This window comes from Rhineura floridana, chromosome 15, assembly GCF_030035675.1.
Source record: "Rhineura floridana isolate rRhiFlo1 chromosome 15, rRhiFlo1.hap2, whole genome shotgun sequence".
Lineage (NCBI taxonomy): Eukaryota > Metazoa > Chordata > Lepidosauria > Squamata > Rhineuridae > Rhineura > Rhineura floridana.
In genome coordinates this window covers 4,280,771-4,297,328 of record NC_084494.1, presented here as the reverse complement: position 1 = coordinate 4,297,328, position 16,558 = coordinate 4,280,771, and the positions used below count along the sequence as shown (strand labels likewise).

Below are 16,558 nucleotides of genomic sequence, written 5' to 3'. Positions count from 1 at the left end.
CTTGGAGGAGGGTGTAATGCCATTAGCACTCAAGGAGGCAATTGTAAAGCCCATCTTAAAGAAGTCCTCCTTGGATCCCCAAGTTTTGAATAACTTTCGCCCAATTTCGAACCTACCATTCCTGGGCAAGATCATTGAGCGAGTGGTGGCTAATCAGTTGTCGACACACTTGGATGAAACGGATTATTTGGATCCATACCAATCGGGTTTCAGGACTGGACATGGAACTGAAACAGCATTGGTCGCTCTAGTTGATGATATGAGGAGGGCATTAGATAGGGGAGAATTCACCTTTCTTGTCCTCCTCGATCTCTCAGCGGCTTTTGATACTGTCGACCACAGTATCCTTTTACATCGCCTGGAGGAATCGGGAATAGGAGGCACTGTACTACGGTGGTTCCATTCCTTTCTTTCCGACAGGCATCAACAGGTAGCATTGGGGGAGGAGGTTTCAGACCCTTGGCCTCTCAATTGTGGTGTGCCACAGGGCTCTATCCTCTCTCCCATGCTATTTAATATCTATATGAAGCCGCTGGGGACAATCATCAGGAGATTTGGGCTGCAGTGTCACCAATATGCGGATGACACTCAGCTCTATCTCTCGTTTAAATCTTCACCAGAGTCTGCTGTGGAGACCATGTCCAAGTGCCTGGAATTCGTGAGTGGATGGATGGGAAGGAACAGGCTGAAGGTGAATCCTGATAAGACTGAGGTGCTACTCGTGGGAGACAAGGGAAGGCTGGGAGATGTTGACCTGGTGTTTGACGGGGTGAAATTGCCCCTGAATGACCAGGTCCGCAGCCTTGGGGTTGTTCTTGATTCCAAGCTGTCCATGGAGGCTCAGATTTCGGCAGTGAGCTGGGCAGCTTGGTATCAATTACACCTCATTCGTAGACTGCAGCCCTACCTTCCTGCTCATCAGCTCCCACTGGTGGTACATGCCCTGGTCACCTCTCGGTTGGATTACTGTAATGCGCTGTACGTGGGGTTACTCTTGAAAACGGTCCGGAAATTACAACTTATACAAAATGCTGCGGCTCGACTACTTACAAACTGTCGCCGCCGGGAACACATCACCCCAGTGTTGTTCGACCTACACTGGCTCCCAGTTATTTTCCGGGCCCAATTCAAGGTGTTGGTATTAACCTTTAAATCCCTATACGGTCTCGGCCCAGTTTATCTGATGGAGCGCCTCCAGCGCCACCAACCATGCCGCCCAACAAGATCAGCCACACAGGACCTTCTCTCAATCCCGCCAACTAAAACAGCTAGGTTGGCGGGGACAAGAGAGAGGGCATTTTCAGTGGCGGCCCCCACTCTCTGGAACTCCCTCCCGTATGACCTTCGACATGCCCCTTCCCTGAATGTATTCCGCCAAGCTTTGAAGACCTGGCTCTTCAGACAGGCCTTTGGGACTTACGGGGAGGGTTAAATTTTTACGACCAATAGCCTACTACTCTGTACTGGAACTGTTTTATTGTTTTATTGTTATATTGTATTTTATGATGTATTTTATTATGATGTAATGTATTGTTGTTAAATTGTACGTTGCCTAGAGTGGCCATTGGCCAGATAGGCGACCCACAAAGTAAATTATTATTATTATTATTAATGAAAGGTCATGTCAGATTTTTCTGTCAATAAATAATTCAAAACATTGTGTATTTTCCTACCCTCAAAAACACAATTTTTTTTTGCATGTGTCAAATGTTAACATATTTGCCACAATTGGTTAGTATGAAAAATGTTGGACACCACTGGTATATACTGCTTTTCATTTATACATGTATGAATATCAAAGCAGATCATAATATACATAAAACCTTTTAAAATTAATAGTTAAAACATACAGACAGTCGTATCACCTCAGCAACTCTAGTAGCCAAATCTGAAAAGATCTTAATATGAAAAGTTAGGAAATGTTGGGGTAAACAGAAAGATCTTTAACTATCTGTGAAAGAACCTCATTGTAAGTGCTCATCTGTACTCTTTAGGGAGCTCATTCCACAAAACGGGTGCTACAGTGGAAAAGGCCCTCTTTTGAACTCTGGCCAACTGAACTTCAGCAGGTCACAGTACAGTAAGGAGAGTCCCACCCAAAGATCCCATTGACCTTGATGGACTATATGAGAAAAGGCAATTTTGAAGATAACCTGCTCCCAGATTGTTTATGGCTTTATAGATCAAATCCAAGTCCAACACCTTAAACTGTTAGAGTAAACAAATATTGCATGGTCACTTTAAGGGATATTTGGGAAATATCTCATGTAGCTGTTTACCATGATGTAACTTCCAAATGGGTGGGGTTTAGTTACCTGACTTCCTTCTCCTTTGTCCCCCTGGGGGATTTTTGAATATCCTTCATTGCTGATCTTCCTACCTTTGAGAGAGGCTGCATGGCAAGATGCTGTCTCTGAGAGCATCCATCAATATAAAGACCAAGATGGACTGAGACTATTTTTCTTTCATCTAAGCTATAGAGCCTACATTCCTAACATATGAAAGGTCGTAAGTAAATATTCTTTTCTTTTACCTAAAGGATTGTGTCTGTTATTTATATAGAGAAAGGTGGGGCTGGTTTATATTCTCATTCTGCTGCTTCTATTTTTACAACTCTGCTAAGAAATAGGACCAACCAAATTAGTTCCTATTTCTGTGTGTATATTTATAATACCGAACATAAACCTGGCTTGGTAGCTAATGAATTGCCAGTGCATAGCCCCACTGAGCAGCCTAGCTGCAACTTCCAGACCAATCTCAAGGTTAGCCTCACAGTGTGTATTACAGTAATTCAGTTGTGAGGTTACCAATGTACAAATCACAATAGCTCAGCTATTGCTGTTTAGGAATTATCATAGCTGGCATACCAGCTGGACCTGGCAGTAGGCGCTTCCTGACTCTGAGGTCACTTGGGCCTCCAGTCATAGAGATGGATTTAAGAGCACCCCCAAGCAGTGCATCTGTCCCTTAAGAGAGAGTGCAACCCCATATAAAACCGGAAGACTTCTCAATTCCCAGACCGGAAAACTGCCCATGCACCGCCGTATCAAAGATTCAACTTTAGTTTATTGGCTCTCATCAAGCCCACCGCTACATCCAGTCACCAGCCTAGGGTGTGTATGGCCACTCCCAACTCAAATGGAGAAATAGAGCTTGCCCCAAAACTCCAGATGACCACTCCTAATGGCTGCATGTAAATGTTTTATTTATTTATTTATTTATTTATTAAATTTCTATACCGCCCCATAGCCGAAGCTCTCTGGGCGGTTCACAGCAAGCAAGCAAAACATCAAAATACAATTAAAACCAATATTAAACAATTTAAACACATTAAAAATACCAATATACTAGCATACTAAATAGTAAAATGTAATAGGATGTTAAATGTTAAAATGCTTAAAATGCCTGGGAGAAGAGGAATGTTTTAACATGGCTCCGGAAAGATAATGTTGGCGCCAGGTGTGCCTCAGCAGGGAGATCGTTCCATAATTTGGGGGCCACCACTGAGAAAGCCCTTTTTCTTGTTACCATCCTCCGAGCTTCCCTCTGTGTAGGTACCCGGAGGAGGGCCTTCGATGTTGAACGAAGTGTACGGGTAGGTTCGTATCGGGAGAGGTGTTCCATCAGGTATTGCGGTCCTAGGCCGTGTAAGTAGCATTGGGGACAAAATAGTGCTCTAGGGCTTCTCCTAGCTTAACTGCTAGGGGCTAAGGCACAATCACCCAGTGCTACTTCTGGGACCAGAACCATTGCAATAGAGTCTCCAACTTCCATCTTATGGAGCTGATCCAGAAGAACATTGGGTCAGTGTTATCAAAAGCCGCTGAGATCAAGCAAGAGTAACAAGAGTTACACTCCCCTATCATTACAATTCCTGTACACTGAGGACAAGCAAGTCCTGAATTGTACACTGAGAGTACAACTCTCAAATGAAAGCACAAGATGCATTTTTACCTGTAGGAGGCACTGCCATTGATACAACAGAAGGAATAGATGTTTATTGCCTTCTTGGTCAGTGGGGAGTGGAGCATACAGGAATGGGTTAACTCCTCCTCCTCCTGTAGGCAGAGTCAAACTGAAACAAAGTGTTAGATGGTGGCCAGCCAGAAGGGGGAGGGAACCGCCCTTTAACTGCCAGTTTTGACTCTGCCTCCAGCAAGTTAACAGAGTCAACTGTCTGCTCCCGTGTCTACCTAGGGATACGGGGGTGAAAAAGTGCTTTTTCTGTAATTTTTCCTCCGCCTTGGGCTTCTCTTTCTCACCCCAACCGGCGAGAGGTAGCCAGGAGCCGTCCCAGGCCCCTCCTTTGCCTCAGGGTGGCGGTACGTCTCGTCGTGGCAGCCCTCCTTCTTTCCTCCAAGGCAGGAGGTAGCCGGGAGCCGTCCCAAGCCCCTCCATTGCCTCACAGTGCAGCACTTCGATCGTCCCTCGTCTCGAGGCAGGAGGTAGCCGGGAGATGTCCCAGGCCCCTCCTTTACCTCAGGTTGGCAGAGAGTGAAAGTGCGCCTGGAAGAGGAGATCTTTATGGTGATCCTTCAGCTTGAGGCGGGAGGTAGCCGGGAGCCATCCCAGGCCCCTTCATTGCCTCACGACGGCGGTGCATGTTTTCAGCCCTTCTCTCATCCCTCGAGGAGGGAGGTAGCCGGGAGAGGTCCCAGGCCCCTCCATTATCTCAGGACACCAGTAAGTTCCAGCACCTGAACTCATGTTCTTCTGGTGGGAGCGGGAGGTAGCTGGGAACTGTCCCAGGTCCCTCCAGGATCTCGGGGTGGCATGTTTTCAGAGCTTCACGGCAAGGCTTCTGTAGCCAAGGGTAGCCAAGAGGGGTCCCAGGCCCCCCTCCGTTTTGGTGGCACCACCCAGTCAGGCCTGTGCCTGTAAGGGGGGGTAGCCGAGAGGCATCTCAGCCCCCCGTCTCCGTCCTGGCGGCAGCTCTCTGTTTCCCACCTTTTTTCCCCTTCCAGCAGGGCGATTGCCAGGTCTGTGGGGGAGGGGAATTTCCCCACCTTTAACAGTCAAGAGGCGGGAAAAGCAAGTGGGAAAGGAGATAGCAACTCCATCCAGCGCTGTCCTTCTTTTTCTCTTTCTCCAGCCACCACTGTGTTTATGGGGTCTTGAGGGGGGTGCTCACATAGTACCACCCCCAAAAAAACGTGCTTGAATGGCTGAGCTGTTAAGGATAAATTGAAATCCCCGGTGTTTGTGAAACTATAGTTCACTTGCCCTATCCAAACCAGCTTGGGCTTCATGGGAAATAGAACCAAAGTAGCCTTTATTTGACTTTTGATATAAAATGTCGGTTTATTTCCTGGTGACCTGACCCTTACCTACATTCCAGTGGCTCGCATAATAAAAGCCGGTTTAAGCTGGAAACTCCCCTACTATGCATTTTCTGTATCACATTTGTGCTTATGGCCTTGCTTATTGTTACAAACATGCATTGCATAGAAATGTCAATTGCTATCCAAATGCCCCTCATATCCTTGACTTATACTACTCCTTTTGATATGTGAGCAGAGTAATGTCATGTCTGTCTCTGTTTTAGGGGGCGCCCGGTTGCAGCTGGGCCTCCCCTCAATAGTTGCCTTTGTCTGCTCTTGCATAGTGCTTATCTCAAGGACATGCGAAATATGCAGACATAGAGTCTAAGAGATAGTCTTGATGTTTCCACTTTGTCCTTCCCCCTGTACCCCTTTTACCTCCTTACACATGCCCCAAAGCTATGATAGTTGGCAATTGTTTTCTTTGTATTTTATGACGTGAACCCGATATTGTAAACTTCGGGGTAAGCCTATATGAACACCAATAAACGAGGTTCCCATGCTGGCCTGCTTCGGCTTGTAAGTATTGGGTCCCCTTTGCAAAGGTTTTTGTCTCGTGTTACTTGATCTCTGATAGTGGGTTTCATTTGCACTCAGCTCCGCACTCTTCCGGGTGTAATAAGCGAGTTGGGGTTGACAGGACGACTTGCGTGTTGGGTTTGGACCTAACAACTGAACATCACTCCTCCTCAAAGGACGATGTCTTGTCTTTTAGTGAGGGGGAGCACCAGCAGAATACTGCTCTTCGTACTCTTGCTTCAGTGGCGGGGGCCATGCTACTTTCCCCCTCAGTGGGGGCGACCCCATCCCAGTTGGCATCCACACACTGGGGGGGGCGTTCATCACAAGAGAACTCGGCGCTGTCAGGAGTCTGAGGAAGGTTCTTCCTACTTCATGATGAGGTGGCTCAGTAAGGCCATGATAAGGGAGGCAGGAGCCTCGCTGGCCAAGCACCTGGCTCACTCTCACAGGAAAAAGCGGCCCAGACATGGCTGCGTGCGCTCTCCATCTCCTTCCTCAAGCTCAGCCTCATACTCCTTTTCTTCTTCTGGCTCTAGTCCAGTTGTGGCAACCAAGAGGACCAAGCGCAAAGACTACCACAGATCTGGAGGGCATGGCAAGGGGCGCTCCTCTGCGTCCAGAAGTTGCTACAGAGGGGAGGGCCTTAGCCCAATTTCCTTGGAGGCCGCTGTGCTTCTAGATTCTGGCTCGGAGGAGTCTGAGAGGGAGAGTTACCTGAGGATGATGCTCCGCCTCCTCCCTCGGTGCGCAAGAGGCCTTATTCGCCTGACACATTTTCGGTGCTGGTCACCAAGGCTGCTATTGTTATTATTGTTGTTGTTGTTGTTATAGTTTATTTATATACCACTTTTTGGCCAAAACGCCCCCAAAGTGGTGAACAAAACCTTATAAAACATGGCGTGCATGCAGTTGGAGCTGCCTAAGGAGACCTCTTCCAATGTGGAGGCCGGGGACGATGGGCAGCCAGGTGCGTCTGATGTGTTCCCTAGGTCGGGGCAGACGGTTATGGGCATTCCCTTTCCAAAGCTATTTAAGGACATAGTCGAGGAGGAATGGGAACAGCCAGGCAAACCAAAGAAGTCCCATGTCTTGTCCAAAAAACTTTACAATCTTCCTCCTCCAGTGATGGACGGGCTGAAAGTCCCGGCTGTAGACGAGCCGGTATCGGCTTTAGTTGCCAAAACGGCTATCCCCAAGGAAGGGGACTCCTTGTCTGACCCTAGTGACAGGTGCAGTGACACTGCGCTCCGGCATACACATGAGGCTGCAGCTCTAGCCATAAGGGTGGCGGCGGCTAACTCCTTTCTGGCCTGGGCAGTGGTCAAATGGGTCAGAACAGTGATGGAAGAGGTTCCATCTGATGCCAGGCATGTCTGGGAGGGACTCAGTAAATTGGCCAAAACTGCGGAATTCTTGGCTGATTCTTCCATGGACAGTCTGCAGTACTCGGCTCGCGCCCTAGGGTATGTGGTGGTGGTAAGACGAAACATTTGGCTTAAGTAGTGGGAGGTGGATCACCATTCCAAAGCCAGCCTGTCTGTTCTCCCTTATGCTGGAGGGCACCTTTCCAGCAAGTCCTTGGATCGCCATTTAGTGGAGACAAGGGACAAGATGAAGGCTTTGCCCATGGCCAAGAAAAAGGATGAAGGCAAGCAATCTCGTTGGAAGTCAGGGCAGTCCATTCGTCTGAGAGCTTATTCTTCCGCATATAGGAACAACAGACAGAGCAGAGGTTCCTGGAGCTCTTCCTGGGGCACAGCCCGACAGCAGCACTGAACCTCTTCCACGGGGAGTAGATTCGGTAGGCAACGACAGCCTAAGCCCAGCTCCAAGCCAGCTCAATCCTGACGCCGCAGAGTTGCCAATTGGGGGCAGGCTACAATTCTTTACGGAGGCTTGGGCAGCATCCACTACTGACAAGTAGGTATTGGACACAGTGATGAAGGGGTATTCCCTAGACTTCTCATCCATTCCCACGGACAAGTGGACTCTGGTCCCCATGGTGCGCGACCCCGAAAAAAGACAGAGAACCCTAGATGCCATAGCTCATCTCATCGACATAGGCACCATAGAACAGGTGCCAACACCTTCAGCGTGGGTCAGGGATCTTCTCTGTCTTTTTTACAGTGCCCAGATGCAATGGCAATCTCTGCGCCATATTGAACTTAAAATTTCTGAGCCGGTTCATCCGGCCCAGGAAATTAAAAATGGAGACACTTCAGTCGAATGCGGAGGCAATTCCGCCCAGACACTTCCTTTCCTCTATAGACCTTGCAGAGGTGTATCTCCACGTTCCGATTCTGCCCCAACATCGCTGGTTTCTACGATTTGCACACGGAGAGCAGTAGTTCCAGTACAAAGCTCTACCGTTTGGCCTCTTCTCCGATGCCACAGTTTTCACAAAACTCCTGGCAGCAGTGGTGGGGCACCTTCGCACTCGGGATACATGTGTACCCCTACCTAGACAATCTTCTTATCCGGGCCCCGTCTCTTCAGAGGGCAAGATGGGGTGTGGAGACGGCTTCGTTGACAACATGGCCAAGGGTCATTTGTTACTGACGCAACGCCTCCAGCACCTTGGGGTAGTAATAGATACGAAGCGGGCCAGGTTATTCCAGTTGGAGGACAGGATATCCAAGCTCCAGTGTCAACTTCTTACCTGTCTTAGCACCAGGCAGGTCCGGCTGAGTGACCTGGCCAAGCTCCAGGGCTGAATGATAGCAGCGATGGACTCAGTACCCTGGGCGAGATTTCACTTCAGAACGTTACAATGGCTTCTGCTGCCTCTCCAGGACAAGATTGCTTGTCGGTGGAAGGGTTTAGTTCTTATCACCACAGAAGTGAGGGCTTCTCTATGCTGGTGGTGCTATCTCCTCAAGCTCCAGAAGGGTCTGTCCCTCAGGATTCCTTCAGTCACGGTCCTCCACACAGAGGATTTACGAGACCACATGGAGGGCTTTCAATCAGTGGTGCAAGTGTGAGTACCTGATGCACAGTGAGTGTCATCCTAAGATCGTCCTGGATTTCCTGCAGGATGGTTTGGATCAGGGGTTAGCCCCTGACATGCTGAAGTGGCAGTCTGTGGCGTTGAGTAGTGTGCTTTCCCCAGTGGGAGGCTGCTCTTTAGCATCCCACCCCAGGGTTAAACGCTTTCAGAGTGGGGCGTCTATCGTATCTCCCCCCACTCTGCACAGATTTCCCTCCTGGGATCTCCCTTTGGTTCTCAGAGCCCTCTGCTCTTTGCCTTTTGAACCAGCTCAAACATCGTCTATTAAGTTACTTACCCTTAAGATGGTGTTTTTTGGTGGCTGTGACATCGGCTAGGAGGGTGGGAGAGATCACAGTGCTCTCAGCCCAATAGGAGCTTGCACGTTTCACCCTGATAAAGTGGTGTTCCAGCCAGATCCCGCTTTTCTGCCCAAGGTGAATTTGATGTTCCACAGGGGACAGGACATATCCTTGCCTAACTTCTGTCCACACCCTATACATCCTTGGTAAGAGGAATGGCACAAGCTGGACATCAAGCGGTTACTTAAGATCTACCTAGACAGGACTGAGTTGTTCCCTAAGACGGAGTATCCTGGGAAAAGAGCATGGCTTGCTGGCTGGAACCAAATGAGCAATTCACACTACAACATTTTGTTGCAGGCCCCACCAGTGGATTCTGTTCTTAATTCTGGAGTTTTCATAAATAATGAATAGCTAGCAGCTACTGCTACAACTAAGGCCTTACAAGGGTTACTTGAAATTGGAGGGGCAAGTCAAATATGACTAGATATAGTTGTTAACCGTGGAAACTCTGTGGTATTATGGATGGTTTGTTCATAGCCAAAACATGAGAGAGGATTAAAGGAGACTTGAGAATTCTTTGTTTCTATTCCTTAAAGGCTAAAAGGTATGTCATTAACACTACGTCATTGAACTTGGGGCTGTCAGCTGTCCTAGTGCTCTGGTGGTGAAATATGATTCTTGTGGGGCAGCAGTTGTCTCCTTGATAGTGATGGACTGGGATGGTTAGAGGGGGCTTAATTCCCCAGTAGGAACTCTGCTTAGATGAGTTGGGGTATCTGTGCTGGATAGTCAAAGCTTCTTTTCCCACCTGTTAGGAGATTATCAGGCTTACAAAAAGGCAGGATGGATTCCCCAGCAGCTGCTTACAAATGGCTCAGTGCAGGTTCTCCTCTCAGAAATAGGCATCGTTTTTTCATGGAGGAAAGGGCTATCTGGAATAATATGCACTAAAAAGACAATAGGTTTGTTGAATGGTGGTCTTTATTTAACATGTTTTGAATCAACAAGATTTAAGTCAATATTTACCCATATTCTTTGTATACATGATTATAAAGGAATAGGAAAATTATATTAAAAGATTAATATGTTTTGTAAACCTTTATATATTGCACATAATATGGCTAATTTTTTCCCACCCTTTACTCATGGATTTTCCTTTTCAGTACTCATTACATTATAGAAAATTATGTTTATTTTTGTTAACTATATGTAAATAAATAAGATGCAAATTAGATACATTCCCAGTAAATTAGACAAACTATTCTGGGTTTTGTGAGGGCAGGTGTGTGTAATCCATTGAAAACCACCTTAAATCATTTTACTGAGATGGTATAAATCTTCAAAAAGAAGGAGCAGGAACTGTGGGAAGGACAGGGCATTGCACGCCTTATCATTAGAAAGCACATATCATTCATAAGGAAGCAGAGATGCGGTATGGGTGGAGTAAGTTCTAGATCCTGTGACATGCAGTATTGTGGTGGTTGTGCATATTTCTGTATTTCCTGATTAAGCATAATTGTTTTTGTTGAGTGATAGGTCTGGCATGTCCCTGTGATCAGAGATGACCCCAGAATCTTAAGTTTCTTACTTGCATCATGCCTCTCTGCTGGTGCTGGGCATTCTTGCATACCAGAAATATAGAGCCTTCCTATGGACATGCATGTATCTCCATTTGCCTTTTCTTGCTAGATCTGTAGGTATAATTAGGACTAATTCACTGTAATTCATAACAATGCTTTTGTTTTGTTATTCATTAACTTTGTTAGTCACCTTTCTTCACAGAAGTGGGCACAAAGTGACTTACAATAAATAAAAACGTTGATACCAGTATAAAAACTAAAATAAAATAAAACATTTAAAAACACATTATATAAATAAAACAGCAGTAGAGCAACCCACCCCCTCAAAGAGGCTGCAACATCAAGAGCTCTCCAAAAGTCCATGAAAATTAGGAGCCAAATGCCTAATGATATCTGCCTTACTTCTTGTCATAGCTGTGTTTTCTTCCCCTAAGAAAGCCAGCTTTTTTACTCCTACCATGCAGCAAATTTCATTGATTTTTCTTCCAGTTGTTGCAGTTAGTCAGGGCAGCTGTTTGTTTCTCCTCTGTTGCCTGTCCCCTAATCTAACACATTTATCTTGACATTAAGTTTTGTGGGCTAGAGTCCATTTCATCAGATGCATGATGTGTTATCCTTAGTTGGCAAGAGTATACAATATACACATAAAAGTATTGAGAGAGCAAATTGTAATCAGTGTGCCCAAAAGGCCATGAAATGCAAGAGGCACTGTCTGTGACATGTCTATGCCTACTGATATTTCAGAAAGAACAGTTATGTATGCTAGGAGGAGCCCACAAGGTATCTGGGGCTGAGCTGCAATTTATATTAGTTTTGAGGTATAAAGATGTGAATGGGTGTAATACCTCAAGTGATTGTAACAAACAAGTGTGTATGAAAAAATGTTAGAGGTAAAACCTGCCATTGCTTTGAATTACAACTCTGTAGGTGTAGTGGTTAAGGTGTTGGTCTATGATCTGGGAGACCAGGGTTCGAATCTCCACACAGCCATGAAGCTCACTGGGCAACCTTGGGCCAGTCACTGCCTCTCAGCCTCAGAGGAAGGCAATGGTAAACCCCCTCTGAATACCGATTACCATGAAAACCCTATTCATAGGGTCGCCATAAGTCAGAATCGACTTGAAGGCAGTCCATTCCCCATATGTAAAGAGATCAGAAAAGAGGCAGCATTGCTAAGCTACCCTACTGGGAAATGCAAGCTAGGGCTGTGGAGTTGGTACGCCAAACCTTCGACTCCTGTTTTTCTACTGTCCGACTCCGACTCCTTCATAAATGGCAAATGTATATTAACTAGTAATAACAAATTTACTGTAGTAAAATGGTAGCACAAGGCATTTCATCACCACCACGTGAATCATCAGGCTGGATTGATAGAACATAAAATATATTTATTTGATTAAAATTTCTGAACAAGAAAACTTTCCTAAATTCCTGTGAAAGTTTTTATTTTGAAGTCGGAGTTGGTACATTTCTACCGACTCCAACTCCACCCAAAATTGCTTCTGACTCCAACTTCACAGCCCTGCTGCAAACAATACTGAATTCAGGTGGAGGTAGCTGTGTTCGGCCCACAAGATGAGGCATTAGGTTAAGTATCTCTTTTTGAGCTTCATAATCTTTAAATGTTTCCTTCTAGGCATCATTTTGGAATATTTGTTGTTGATATGTACTAAACAGTTAAGTGCACACTGCTTGATTCTGTTTGATATCTGAAGTCTGCAGTGTTTGTGTATATCTGAGAGAAGCTTGTTTTGAATATGAATGCTAGGAAATGTGTCAAGACTTTGCTTACTCTGAGTAAGGTTAAACTTCAGCTTTTCAATTTAAAGGAGTACAGCATCCAGCTGAGGGCAAGAAGAAGATTGAGACTCAATCCACTCAATTGTTCTGTGTTTATTTGGTGTACTTTGCACTCAGCAGGGAGGATGGCAAACTCCTCCCTCAAAGCAATTCTCCTCGGATTCACAAGCAGGCAACCTCAGACACAGAACTGGGCTCCTGCTGGGAGGAAGGGTGGGATATAAATCAAATATTAAAATTTAAAAAATAAACTTGCATCTAGGGAAGTAGCCAAGGGCCGGCCAGAAGTCATTTAGGTGGCGTAGGAACGCAGGAAGCTGCCTCATACTGAATGAAACCACTGGTCCATCTAGCTCAGTAATGTCTACACTGACTGGCAGGGGCTCTCCAGGGTTTCAACAAGGGACTAAGGGAGATGGGAAACCTAATTTGATTACTACAAGCCTCCCATGTTAAGAGCTCTTAGGGTGTTACACAAGGAAGTCAATGTCTTGTTCTCATCAAAGGTTAATTATTACCAAGGATTAATTATGTTATGTTGTAGATGTGAACTACATCAAAGAAATTACCGTCATTTTTGCTGAGATGTAGGTCACACTGTAAATCTGACAAACCTAGGCTAATTGTGGCTGAATTGCATAGATCTTTACAGAGATAATTGGCTGTGTAGCTTGACTTCATTGTCCAGTTTTGTCAACACAAGTTTCAAAGAAAGCTCTGTCCTTCCTTTTGCTTTCACCTGGTTAATTGCCGTGCCATTTGCTTTTTTCCTCAGTTATGCTGTTATTGCCTATGGATGTGCCAGCTGTCCCAAACTGACATGTGAGAGAGAAGGCTGCCAGACAGAATTTTGTTATCACTGTAAACAGATATGGCACCCAAACCAAACTTGCGACATGGCCCGCCAACAAAGAGCACAAACTCTGCGGGTGCGAACAAAGCACACATCAGGCCTCAGTTACGGTCAAGAATCTGGACCAGGTATGTGTTAATGAGCTTCTTGCTATTGTGTTAGACGCTCTGGGGAAGAGTCTGACTTGTTGCTGGTGCATTTCCTGGTATGAAAATGTATGTATGAACACCTGACAGTGAGTATGATGGCTTGGCCCAGTCAAGTGTCCTCAGCAGCACAAAAGCTTCATGACTTCTGGGCAAAGTATGGTGTTCTTTCTTACAGGGAGCTTAGCCTACCAGACCAGGTCTTCATTTTTGTTAGTTGTAAAAGTTAGTGTCAGGTCCCTCCTCTAAAGTTCCCATAAATAGTCCCTGATCTTTTATCTCTATTGCTCTCTTTTTATTTATTTCTTGGTGTGCTGTGCCGGCAGCTTCTCGGTCAGTGGGGAGTGGAGCATACAGGAATGGGTTAACTCCTCCTCCTCCTGTAGGCAGAGTCAAACTGAAACAAAGTGTTAGATGGTGGCCAGCCAGAAGGGGGAGGGAACTGCCCTTTAACTGCCAGTCTTGACTCTGCCTCCAGCGAGTTAACAGAGTCAACTGTCTGCTCCCGTATCTCTTTGGGGTACAGGGGTGGAAAAGTGTTTTTTAGGTTTTAATTCTCCTCAGCTTTTGGCTTCTCTGTCTGACCCCGCCCATCAGTGATTAGTTCAGATGGAGGGGGAGGAGAAGAAATTTACCTTTCAGGGGAGATAGCCGGGAGTCGTCCCAGGCCTCTCCCCTGTCACATGACTTTCGCTTTTTTGCTGCTTTAACAGAAGGTAGCTGCAGACGCGGCAGACAACTTCTTCAGAGGCAGGAGGTAGTCGGGAGGCGTCCTAGGCCCCTCCATTGCCTCAGAAAGGTGGCACATCTCATTCCAGATCTATGCTCTTCTTTGATCGGGGTGGGAGGTAGCCGGGAGCCATCCCAGGCCCCTCCATTGCCTCAGGGCAGCAGCGCATCCCCTTATGCCAGCCCTCTGATCTTCCTCTGAAGCAAGGCGGGAGGTCGCTGGGAGCGGTCCCAGGCCCCTCCATTGCCTCAGGGCGGCGGCACATCCCCTTATGCCAGCCCTCCGATCTTCCTCTGAAGCAAGGCGGGAGGTCGCCGGGAGCCGTCCCAGGCCCCTCCATTGCCTCAGAGCAGCCGTGAGTACCAACGCATTGCGACTTATGTTCCATTGAAGTGGGTCGGGAGGTAGCCGGGAGCTGTCCCAGACCCCTCCGCGGCCTCAAGGCTCGCCACCCTGTTTCTCCTTCCCTGAGGAGACTTTAGCAGCTGAACAGGGGGGGTAGCCAGGAAGCATCCGTCTCTTCATGGCACTGGCTGCACTCGGCCATTCGCGCAGCTAGGGGTTTCACAGGGTGAGGTATCCTAGCAGCGGGAGACTTCAGAATGTCCTGTGTAGACCCAGAAGAGTGGTCGTCAGGGAGCGTTCTACTGTTTTCCCGCCCTGTCAGATCTTGTCAGCAGGGTGGTCGCCATACTCGTGGGGGAAGGGCTTTTCCTCGCCATTTGTGGTCTCGCCCTGTGCGATTTGCGTGGGAAAGGGAACAAGGGCATTAGCAGCCACCAGCTTTCCCCGATCTCCCCGACTGCCTGAGGGCCTAAGGGGTCTCGACGGGGGTGCCCACGTGGTTCCAACCACACACACACACACACACAAAAATTCTGAAATTTTTCCCTCAGCCTTTGTCTTCTCTTTCCCACCCTGACCGTCAGTGACTAGTCAGATGGGAGGGGGAGGAGAAAAAGTTTTTTCCCTGTTGGAACTCTGGGTGGCGCGGAGGGCTCTCTGTGGCTCTGTGAAGCCGCTTATCATACAGGGAAGGATGTAGCCGGGATTGGTCCCAGGCCCCTCAGTTACTCCCCAGCAGCGGCGGACGACAGCTTCTAAAGGCAGGAGGTAGCTGGCAGCCGTCCCAGGCCCCTCCTTTGCCTCAGGGTGGCGGTATGTCTTGTCACACCAGCCCTCCTTCTTGCCTCGGAGGCGGGAGTTAGCCGGGAGCCATCCCAGGTCCCTCCATTGCCTCATAGCGCAGCCCTCTGCTTGTCCTTCAACTCGAGGCGGGAGGTACCCGGGAGCCATCCCAGGCCCCTCCTTTGCCTCAGGTCGGCAGTAAGTAGCAGTGTGCCTGGATTCGCGATCCTTCAGCTTGGGGCGGGAGGTAGCTGGGAGCCGTCCCAGGCCCCTCCATTGCCTCACCCTGGCGGCGCATCTTTTCAGCCAGCCCTTCGCTCATCCCTTGAGTCGAGGCTGGAGGTAGCCGGGAGAGGTTCCAGGCCCCACCATTACCTCAGGACGCCAGTAAGTTCCAGCGCCTGAACTCGGGTTCTTCTGGTGGGGGCGGGAGGTAGCCAGGAGCTGTACCAGGCCCCTCCATGGTCTAAGGGTGGTGGCGTGTTTTTCAGAGGCTGACGGTGAAGAGGCTTCTGTAGCCGAAGGGGGGGTAGCCTAGAAGTGTCCCAGGCCCCCCTCCATTTCGGCAGCAACAGCCAGCCGAGCCCATGCTTATAAGAGGGGGTAGCTGAGAGGCATCTCAGCCTCCCCTCTCCGTCTCAGCGGCAGCTCTCAATCATCCCTCTGTTTCCCGCCTTTTTTCCCCTTCCAGCAGGGCGAACGCCAGGTCTGCAGGGGAGGGGAATTTTCCCCACCATTAATAGTCAGAGGAGAGAAAAGCAAGTGGAAAAGGAGACAGCGACATATATCCAGCGCTGACCCCCCTTTTTTCTCTGACCACCATTGTGTTTAAGGGGTCTGGAGGATGGGGCTCACGTAGTACTGACCACCAGCCCCCCAGTGACGCAGCGCTTTGGCATGCGCATGAGGCCGCAGTTCTGGCCTTGCGGGTGTTGGCAGCTAACTCCTTTCTGGCCCGGGCAGTGGTCAAATAGGTCAGAGCACTGATGGAAGAAGTCCCATCAGACGCCAGACATGTCCGCAAGGGTCTTAACCAGCTAGCCAAGACAGCCAAATTCTTGGCTGATTTCTCCATGGGCAGTCTGCAGTTCTTTGCTTGTGCTGTAGGCTATGTGGTGGTCATAAGATAAAACATTTGGCTTAAGCAGTGAGAGGTGGATCACCATTCCAAAGCCAACCTGTCCGTT

General features: G+C 48.0%; 1 protein-coding gene across 2 annotated transcripts in view; it reads left to right on the top strand.

The window, feature by feature from the left end:
* The window catches only part of RNF19B (ring finger protein 19B), a 49,249-nt gene that overhangs the window by 8,812 nt on the left and 23,879 nt on the right, over window positions 1–16,558 (top strand). For both annotated transcript variants that reach the window (XM_061597648.1, XM_061597649.1), the window contains exon 2: window positions 13,290–13,495. In XM_061597648.1, coding sequence (XP_061453632.1) covers window positions 13,290–13,495 — 206 coding nt within the window. The remainder of the gene's footprint in view (window positions 1–13,289; window positions 13,496–16,558) is intronic.